A 10,598-nucleotide genomic window follows, 5' to 3' on the forward strand; every position below is an offset into this window, starting at 1 on the left:
CAACTTAAGCTGGCGGAATATGCGCAGCTTGCAGACTTAACATATAGAATAAGAGAACACGAAGAACATAGGTTTAGAGAAGATTGGAAAATGTTGATTGAATATATGGGGGGAAATTGTGTACACCGGAAAACGTTGGCAGCATTAAGATAATGAATTCAACAGTGCAAGTAAGTTATGATGGATGCAGTAATGAAATGCTGAATGGTATAGTTTCTGTAAAATACGCATGGATTTATGATATGTAAAATGAACCATGGAAAGAGAAGAAGGGAAGTCATTGATATTTTAAGGATGTAAAAAGGAGTACTTTAAATTGTAAAACAGAAAATTTAATAAAAAATTTATATACGGAATGATGGCAGGGGAGAACCTGTGTAGCTCTCCAGCTGTCCTTGGACTCCATTTCCCATCAGCCCCCGTCAGCAGGACCAGTGGCCAGGAATGATGGAGACCGGGGACAGCAGCAGGTTTCCCCATCCCTGGTTTAAAAACTTGGGTTGGGGGCAGAGCTAGGGTTAGAAAAGGTAACTCTCAGGGACCAGAGGAGGAGGAACCAGTGCAAAATTTAGGGTGCTGCAGATGGTTCCCCCGCACAGGGCGCTGAGCTGAGGGGGCACAAAATAACAACAACATCAGGATTTCCCAAGCTTGGGTCTCCCGCTGTTGTTGGACTACAACTCCCATCATCCCTAGCTAGCAGGACCAGTGGTCAGGGATGATGGGAGTTCTAGTCCAATGGGAAATCCCGGCCTATATTAGTACCACGAGAAGATCCATTTAAAAAAAGCAACTGGACCAAAAGGAATTACTATGACAAATTAAGAAATATGGGAGGGGGAGGCATGCTAATTTTGTCCTTGCTCAGGGCGCCATATTACCAGAGTCCTGCCCTGCCATGACCTCCCTTTCTTTCCCACTACTGACCCTGTCTCCGCCTTGTGTGTAAATCTTAGGGGTGTCCGTCGGGTCTTTGAGACGGTGAAGGCTGTGAACCAGGTGGCGAAAGCCAGATCGCGGGCAGAGTCTCCCCTGAGCCTCCCTGTGTACTCTCCCAAATTTTCCTCGCTGGGCTGCAGCTGCCTGAGCACGCCGCGCACCAGCTTCTATGGTTCAGACAGCCCCATTGCCGGAGGCCTGGAGGGGCAGGACGGCCATGCTTCTGAAGGGCCGGACGAAGCGCGGTGAGTCCTGCCAAGACACGGCATAGGCACCTTGCCACAACCTATTTTCAGATGGTAGTTTCCTCGGAGCAGAGACCTGTCTCCTGTACAACACCACAGGCCTTGCTGGTGGCAGTGATCAGCGTGGCTAATTCCACTCCCTGTTCTGTGGTTTCATTTAGCCGGCGTGAGGCTGGCACACCGGGCACACCTGGCCGGCACGACTTGGAAGCTGCCGTCCGGTGCTTGTCGGCCCGCCAGGAAAGCCACAGCACCGAGCGCTCGTTCTTCGAGATGGAGAGGGAAAGCAAGCTGAAGCGGCTGGCGAGGGACACGGAGGACTCCAGCGGGTTCCTCACGCCCAACGAAAGCATCACGTCCACCGGCACCAACTATTCGGGCAGCTCTGGCGGTTCCGGGTTCTCTCTGGGCTCCTTCTCTTGTTTCCCAGACAAGCTTCAAATCATCAAGCCTCTGGAAGGTCAGTGGGAGACGGCAGTCAAGAACTGGGGGGCAGGGATGCTCCCTTGGAGGGAGTGGGTGATCCGTGGGACACTTTGGGCTATATTTTGCTGAATTTATTCCGATGCGTCCGTCTGTTGAATTAGCTTGCAAGTGCAAAGGGACTGGAAGCATGTGATTGTTTTTAAAAAGTCATTTGGCAGTATTCATTTATTTGTTTATACACTTTACATACCACTTAGGGTTTAAACAGATCTCTAAGCAGTTTTCAACACAAGCTGAAACATCTTAAATCAGTGGTGGCCAAACTTGGCCCTCCAGCTGTTTTTGGACTAGAACTCCCATCATCCCTAGCTAACAGGACCAGTGGTCAAGGATGATGGGAAATGTGTGGGAGGGAGTGAAATCTAGTTAAAGAATCCCCATCTGGTGCGCCAAGGCGCTGAGGCAGTTCCCCCCCCATTATTTTTTTAAGGGGCTGAGCCCCCCAATATTCAGGGGGTGTTTGGCTCGGCCTCCTGGCTCCTCATGACATTGTGCAATGTTGAGTGCATGATGTCATGCCGTTGCACAGTGTTGCACATGAGGCCCCTCAATCATATTAGGAAGGTGGCGCCTCTGATCCCCATGATCCCTTGCCCTGGAAAAGAGGGAAAGTGAAAACTGGGGTTGCAAGGAAGAAGTGCCTGTCCATGGCTCCGGGATTTGCTTGAGGAAAATCCCCGTTTATGCAGCTTCTCAGTGCAAGAGTATTTCCAGTTTTAATGGGATGGATTGGGGCTTGGGGGAAGATCTGTACCCTCAGCATCAAAAGTGTCAGTACAACTGGCAATTAGTCAGGTCTATGTTTCTATGTTAGGGACGCAGGTGGCGCTGTGGGTTAAATCACAGAGCCTAGGACTTGCCAATCAGAAGGTCAGCGGTTTGGATCCCCGCGATGGGGTGATCTCCCGTTGCTCGGTCCCTGCTTCTGCCAACATAGCAGTTCGAAAGCACGTCAAAGTGCAAGTAGATAAATAGGTATCACTCTGGCGGGAAGGTAAACGGCGTTTCCGTGTGCTGCTCTGGTTTGCCAGAAGCGGCTTAGTCATGCTGGCCACATGACCCGGAAGCTGTATGCTGGCTCCCTCAGCCAATGAAGCGAGATGAGCGCCTCAACCCCAGAGTCGGTCACGACTGGACCTAATGGTCAGGAGTCCCTTTACCCTTTACCTTTATGTTTCTGGCTATTCTCTGGCCCTAAAGATATGGGGTACAAAACTTAACACTAAGGAGCTGGACCAGTCCTGTTGCAAGGTGTTTGATAATCTTGCTTCTGTCCAGCTTTGCTAACCTTGGCCAGTTGACTTTAAACACAAGTTACTTGGCATCGCTTGCATTCCTGCCTATGTCCCTTTCCCTCCCGGTCTCTCTTTAGGCTCCATGACCCTCCACCACTGGCAGCAGCTAGCACGACCTCACCTGGCAGGGATCCTGGACCCTCGGCCAGGTGTGCTCACCAAAGATTTCCGGCAGCTTGACACAGACCTAGAGGAGGTCTACAACCTGAATGACCTGGAAGAAGACGATGTGGATGCAGGCTCCTTCCCGGCCCTTGCTACCTCGACACCTGCCAAGGCCAAGGAAAGGCCTAGTGGTGAGTCCGTTGGTTCATTTCTAAACGTTGTGTGCCAGTAGGAAAGCTTGGGGAGTTTCCCGGACAAGTTTCTGTCATATGGCATCCCCATGGTGTGATAACCACAATCTGAGCATATGCGCCAGAACCTAGGGACTGAGGCACTTTTGGCCCCCACAAGGTCCTTTTTTTGAGGGGGGCATTGAGTCCCCCTCAGTGTTCAGAGGGCCTTTGGCTCCAGCTCCTCGCAACGTCAGGATGTTGCATCGGGCCCCCTCAATCATCTTGAGAAGTTGGCGCCTGTGTCCCCAAGTCACACTACTTTTGCTTGAAGTCCACTGGCAGCCATTTTGTGAACCAACTGTTGAGGTGCTCTGTAACAAATTGGCAGCTGTTGTGTGTGTTTGTGTCTTGCCCTGAACTGCTAGGGGCTCGCAGGCTGGGGGGCTGCTGTTCTAGTGACCCCCAGTTCTGCCAGTCCGTCCCGTCTCCCTTGTCCACTTGGGAGCAGGGATACTACAAACAAAACACCCATATTTTTTCCCCCTGTGAGGTATACCTAGGTGGTGGTTTGGCAGTCTCGTTTAACTCTTCACGACTCCCTCAGTTTTTAAAAACACGTATGAAGAATAAGTTCCACCACCTCAGGTTTGTGTGTTTTAACGTGATTCCGGAGGCTTCAAAGCTGATGGTTTGATTTCTCCTTGATTTCTCTCTGCTGACCACTCGCAAGCCATGAATTTATAACTCTTGCAGTTGCCCTTTCTAATTCGAAGGTGGGAGCAAAATAGTATTTGGGGGCACAGGTGGGGGGGGAGAGAAGAGGAAAATTCAGGAAGGATGGGAGGAAATACCCTGCTTACATTGTCAAAAATCCCACTGTACTTGCAATTTCCTTTCATATTTTTTTAATACTTCACAATAACTAGCATAAACATGGGGCAAACAGCCATTGCTAAGACCTGACCTCTGCAAAAGCACCTAGACCTTTGGGTTTGTATTCAGCTTACGACCCACTCCATTAAAATGGAGATACGAGGACCATTTATTTGAGGGGGGGATCTGTCCTGAGTAAAACTTAAGTTGAACACAGTCCACAAGTTGATTGTGAGGGATGTCCTTTCCCACAGGTAAAGCATTTCCTGAAAATCACCTCGAACAACGTGAAGGGGTTGGGGGCAGAGGGAGAGAGCTTCATCCCTGTCGGCATTTACGAAAAACGTCTTCCTCCATAGCTCCCCCTTAGATAACATGGCATTTGTCTCTGTCTGTCTCCACGCCCCACCAACACCACCCTGCCCCACTCATTAACCCTCCGTTTTCCTGTCCGTTTCAGTATTTCACTCCGTTAACAATCTGCCCCAGACCCCGCCTACTTTCACCATCACCACCTGTTGCTTTTCGCACCCTAGCAACGAGGTTACCATGGTGACACCCAGGTAAGCATCCTCTGTGGTCCTCCCTTCCGCCAGCTTTCCATCATCCTTTTGCTTCTGCTCCTCTGTCATCGCCGTAAGGAGGATTTCCTTCTGTGTGTGTCTTGTCTGCCATTTTTAACCTGCAATCTCCCTCCCCACCATTTTGGATCCTAGGCACTGCTGACCCCGGTATGGGCATCTCCTGCAGCCCTTGGCGTATTGATGGGGTGGGCTCCGAAGTAAGAAACCTCTTCCCTGCCTCTTTTCTCTCTGTCCTACCTGGGGAGAGCTGGGCAAGGAAACTTCCCTCACCCGTTCACTCTCCTTCTTGAGCAATGCTGGCTTGAGGACAAGGGATCCCAAGACCCATCAGCTGATGCCTGCAGAGGACCAAGGCCTTTATCTAGGAAAATACAGGCACCCAAAAGTGGTCATGTGGCTCATTCTCAGGTGCTGCGGCTCAAACCTGTCTGGAAAGTCCACCTGTGAGACCTTGAGGGTCCTGCCCTTTAATATAAGGCACTGGGGAGGGGGCGCTGATGTTCAGAAGGAAAGGCACTCTGCACATGGTCAGAGGCACACTTGCTCCACATTTTCTGGAGCCCAAGCTGTGGCGTCTTAAGCGCAGCTGGGGTTTGAAACCTTTTTGCTGCTGTTGTTGCTCTGATCCACATTAAGCCATAACCTGGAGGAGTCCTTGGACATCACGATGGCTTAAGAAGTCAGAGTGGGCTCCTCCCAGGTGATGTAGAGCCTTGCCTTGAACCAATGTCAAGTCTTGATGTGTCTGATAAAAATATTTCCACGGGACCCTTAGGTCAATCGGCAGCTGCTGCAGCAACCTTCCTCCTCCACTTGTCTCTCAGCCAGCGGTCTTGTTTTTATGAAGGAGAATGGGAAGTTTCCTGCCCAGGGTTCAGAGGAATCAGAGGTTGAATGAGCTGGCCCTCCCCACCCGAAGGGAATCCAAGCCTTCTTATGTGCTCTTTTAATGATAAAAAAACTCTTGCAGCAGGATTCATTCCCTGTCCCTAGAATTCAGGTTGGCTAATGGCAATAATTTTGAGCAATATGAGAATAACAGAAAGAAAGAAAAGTGGCAGCCCTTATAAACGCCACCTTCAAATACACTCTATTCATATACTAGTTATAGAATCATAGAGTTGGAAGAGGGTCCCAAAGGATCATCTAGTCCAACCCCCTGAAATGCAGGAATCACATTGACCTGTATAACTAGAGAACCTTGTAAGTAACAGCCTTAAGGTTTGTTTGTTTTTTTATAATATTAAAGTCCACATATCATAATATACAATTCCCTTTTTTTAAAAAACAAGCTGTCCAAAATTAAAAGCCTTCTTAAAGTACCTGTTTAAGAAAATCTCCAGCTTTTTAAAAACCCTAATAATAATAATAGTAATAATAATAATTAATAATAATAATAATAATTTTATTATTTATATGCCTCCCATCTGACTGGGTTGCCCCAGCCGCTCTGGGCGGCTCCCAACAAAATACTAAGAACGCAATAAAAACATTGACCATTAAAAACTTCCCTGTACAGAGCTGCCTTCAGACAACTTCTAAAAGTCATATAGTTCTGTATCTGTTTGATATCTGATGGGAGGGGCGGTCCACAGGCAGCCCTACTGACTTGTGAATCGACTTCCCAGCCCCAAACAATATGCTACAGGCCATTGATTACTTATTACCCTTTCTTTCAAGGGTAGTATCCATGCTTCTTCCTCCTCCCCATTTTATCCTTGCAAGAGCCCCGTGAGGGTAGGAGAGGTTAAGAGGCAGTGACTGACCCAAGGCCACCCAGCAAGTTTGGTTTAGGACCCCTGTTCTCCCAGCCCAGCACTCTGACCACTGCACTGCACTGCACTGCCTTGCTTTGAAGAACACGAAAAGAAGAGGATTTGATGGTGGGGACAGGCAGCTACATTCAGCCACTGGGCGCAGCCACATCTATTAACCCACTAACCTTTCTCTCTAGCCTTAGCACTAACCCATCTGCTTTGCACAGGTTAAAGGGGCACTAATATTGCAGGGTCAGACTGAAAGGGCTGCCTCCCTTACTCCCATTTCCTTGACTGCACAGAGGAGTAGGGAGAAGGGGGTAGGCAGAGGAACAGACAACTGACTTGTGTGACTGGTTTATAACATGAACTTCTGATAACGAGAGCAATGAATGGCAGTGTTTGTGAGCAAAGAAGTTATGGCTCAGTGTTTCTCTGTCCTCGTGGCGTTTTCAACCAGCAGGAGGCAGTGTCGCTACCTGTGCCTGCCCTTTTCTCCAGTCCCCTAAAAACAGATTCACACATTCAGAATCTCTGGGTTAGTTCAGGTATGGCACCCAGCCTGTTAGCATCTGTAGATGTGCTACAGGGCCAGCTCAAGGGCAGCTGCCCGTATCCTGGCGCCTCCCAAGGTCATTGTGACTACAACTCCCATCATCCCTGGCCACTGGCCGTGCTGATGGGAGTTGGAGTCCAGCAATGCCCGAAAGGGTCCAGGTTGGGGAAGGCTGAAGATGGCAGTGCCCGGGCAAGGAAAATCCAGCCGGCACATTGCCTGCCCCGCCCCCCGCTGTGTCTCAGTAATGAGCAACGGGTCACAGTCCATCAGGGTAGGAAGAAGGTGCAGCCCCAATTGTGCCTTTATTGGCACTTCTGGGTTGTTTTGTCGTGCTGATGACCAGAACGAGGGCTATGGGGCTTTCCCCACAGAGATTACAAAGAGAGATTCCACTCTGCACCCAATAGAGAAACATGGCGCATAGTGGCTTTCCATTTTAACCCTGGCAGGTCCAAGCTATGTGGCATCTGCATCTCCCTCTCTGTGCCCTGAAGACAATCGGTGCAAATCCCTACTTCCTGCTGGATTGGGTCCCAATAGATAGATCAAATCCCTCTGGTTCTCAACCTGACCAGGCTTAATGGCGCAACCCCAAAGTCACAGCCCAAGGCAGTCACGTCATGGGGTAGCGTTCTGTTGTTCTGTGCCTTCAGTCCCCTTGCGGGATGGAACAGGAATAAATTCAGGAGTCAACTCAAAAGGATTTGCACCACAAACAGCTTGCGATTTTTTGCAAGAAGGTGGCAGGCAGAGAATGCTGCTTTCAGATGGAAGTGGCTCCTCTGTTCATTTGATTTAGTTCTGGTTTCTTTTGTGCTCTGAATGGCAGCAAACATGGGGGAAGCTGCCTGTTCTCTGTATGTGTTCTCTTAGCTCAGTCTCTTGGGTTGCCAACGTCCCACATATAGTAGGAGGTTCAGCATTTCCATGGCTCTGCTTGGGGATTTTCTAGTGAGCTGTAATGTCAGCCTGAGCCAACCTGCTTGGCCACCAATGCTGCACATTAAAGAATGCACCTATCGCTGCAGAAGGAAGCTGAACTTGTTCCTGAGCGTCCTATGCATGCCTTTAGTGACTGCAGCTACTCCTGCCTCCAGTCCATGGAACTGAATTTCTCTCCTCTTTTTTTGTCTTTGTGTCCACCCCTTCCTTCTCCAGTCTTTATAATACAGTTGTGCCCTCTTGTGGGTCCGGCACGGGGCTGAGCCCCCCTCACCCTCCCCAGCTCCCCCTGCAGGAAGAGCCCAGCTGTGAAGAGCAGCAGCAGCAGGAGGACCCCCCTCTTGGACTAGTGACTCTGCTGACGGAGCAAGGCATTTCTGCACAGAGAGGGGCAGCCTCAGCCTTGGCTCTCTTCCCCAGAGGCTCAGGCACCCTGCCTTGGCTGTCTCCTCCTTTGGGCTCCCTGTGGCGCTGCCGCTGGGGCGGCCTAGGGGAGTGGGCCTTGGGATCACCTCACTTGCGGCAGAGGGAGGAGGAGGAGGAGGACAAGCCCAGCATCTTCAGCTTGAACCTGGTGGAGAAGCTGCAGCAGCTGGGGCTGGACAAGGTGGTGAGAAGAGGGGAGGCCTCGTACGCAGCTTCACACCTGCAGGGGCTTCATCGCAGGAAGAGGTGTCTGTCGTGAGGACTCTGCAATTTTGCGCTGCCCTCCGCTGGTGGGGCGTCTGTGAGACAGAGGGGGCTTCATGCGGATTGCCTCCTGGACAAAGCCCAACTGTGATCCTGAAGTTTGGGGTGTGGTTGTGGGGAGGGACCCTTGGCAGCAAACAGGGGGTCTGCCAACCACAGTGCCCTGTTGCCATTCTGTCCTCCACTTCCTGTGGATCAGGAAAGTTGGGGAATCATTGTTTCGATGTCTGATAAATCTTTTCACAGCTTCCTTCTGCCTCCATCCTAGGAACCCTGGGCGTTGTGGTTCTGTGGGCCCTTTTTTCTGTGGGGGGCCCTTTTGCAAAACTGCAATCCCCAATGGACTTTCGCTATGAAGGCTATGGGGCATGGGTAAGAGGAATGAGCCCTGTGGAAAGAGCTGGCCCAAAGCCCAAAAAGCACACAGCTCCAAGTTATCTTCACGGACCATGACTCTCCCTGCTACCTGCACTATAGTCACTGCCTTCACTGCTAATTCCCTGAAGAAATGCACACCTTCTCTGTCTCTCTCTGTGTGTAGTATGTAAAGGCAAGTAGTGGTATCGGCAGGACTTGTGGGAGTAATAGGTTGGGCTTTTTGCATGCATGATGGGCTTGAGAGGGGATGTTTCTGTCCTTTACGTCTCCTGCCAACTTCAATTTTCTAGCCTCGGGCAAATGCAATAGTTGTGGCTATTTCTCATCTGGATCTGGTGAGGTTTTCTCCATTAAAAGACACTGTCTCAGATCAATGAGGAAAAGGGACAAAGAAAGCTGACCGGGATCCTCTTGTGCCCCCCCCCAAAAAAACGACACTCCCCTGTGGACCCATTTAGTGCCCCTTCCTTTGCCAACACTTAGCCACCCAGAGCTGGCTTTGTTCACCCCACACCCTGAGCTCCCCTTTTGGGGAAGCAAAGGTCTCCTCTCTTTCTTGTGTTGCTGAGAATTCTGCTGCACTTTACTCTCCCCCCCCCTCCTCCTCTCACCACTGAAGTTTTTAATATTGCATTGCCCCTGCAACCACAGAATCTGCCTCGTGTCTGTTTTGTCCTTGCCGGAGCAAGGCAACTCTGTTTGTCTTCCTTCAAAGCGTCTTCTAACAACAGTTACAGTAATTCTCAGACTTGGGCAGCTGTATGGCTGGTTTCCACAGATTGCTGTGTTGTGGGTCTCCCCCCTTCAGTGGGCGTTCGTATTTTCCCATTTATAAATGTTAACTTAAAGTCCCACACCCATTCCTTGCACGCTCCTGTATGTGTGCTGCACACCACTTTGCATAGCCAGTCCCTCATTTTGACACATGCGTATTCCTGTTACGTTCCTGTGTCTCCTTTCAGTGAAATAAACATGGTGTTGCTGTTGCTCCTAAGCTCTGTCTCTTGTGGTGTTTGGCCAGTGTACAGTAGCTCTGCTGTTGCCTCTCTCTTTTCTTCTCGCCCACCTCTTCACGACAGCCTGAGCTTGGTTTTCGTAACCAGCTGACTCGCAAGGCAAAGCTTCTTTAAAGACCTAAACCGCTACAGGCAATAGGGGTGAGTAGCAGGGTAGTCATCAAGGGAGCAGGGAAGGAATGAAACTATAGCAATGTTTCCTGATGCCAAATGAAATTGAGGGGCACCAGTGCAAAGAATGAAGGTGGTACCACGCAGACACTGCGGGGAGCGATTCTGCTTCAAATACCATGGTGGTCAAATGGAAAGTAAGGTTATATCTAACTTTCCTAACTTGTGGCTGTTGGATCAATCCATCAACCTCTGATGGATGAGAAGGATTGGGTCTGGCATTACTTTGGCTGTGCATGTGTGCCAGTATCCATACTTGGCAGAGTCACATCTCAACGCAGCTCCTTCCTTGGAAGCGTCTTGGAAGGGGTTGAAGGTACACACAGGAGGCAATAAACACTCATGGACGCCAAATGTAGAGGTTTACTTGACAAGCATAAAAGCA

General features: G+C 50.1%; 1 protein-coding gene across 4 annotated transcripts in view; it reads left to right on the plus strand.

The window, feature by feature from the left end:
• The window catches only part of LOC309517756 (trafficking kinesin-binding protein 1-like), a 36,253-nt gene extending 26,235 nt beyond the window's left edge, over window positions 1-10,018 (plus strand). The window contains exons 11-16 of one of the 4 annotated variants that reach the window (XR_014213253.1): window positions 957-1,184; window positions 1,346-1,644; window positions 3,043-3,261; window positions 4,577-4,679; window positions 4,833-4,897; window positions 8,175-8,247. Coding sequence is in view for 1 of the 4 variants with exons in the window: in XM_082197222.1 (XP_082053348.1) it covers window positions 957-1,184; window positions 1,346-1,644; window positions 3,043-3,261; window positions 4,577-4,679; window positions 8,175-8,643 (1,318 nt within the window). In the remaining 3 variants the exon portion in view is untranslated. Of the gene's footprint in view, window positions 1-956; window positions 1,185-1,345; window positions 1,645-3,042; window positions 3,262-4,576; window positions 4,898-6,427; window positions 7,906-8,174 lie in introns of those variants that run through there. The other 3 variants (XR_014213252.1, XR_014213254.1, XM_082197222.1) reach the window with 3 other exon arrangements.
• The last annotated feature ends 580 nt before the right edge of the window (window positions 10,019-10,598 follow it).

This window comes from Podarcis vaucheri (assembly GCF_965113315.1).
Source record: "Podarcis vaucheri genome assembly, chromosome: 13".
NCBI lineage: Eukaryota > Metazoa > Chordata > Lepidosauria > Squamata > Lacertidae > Podarcis > Podarcis vaucheri.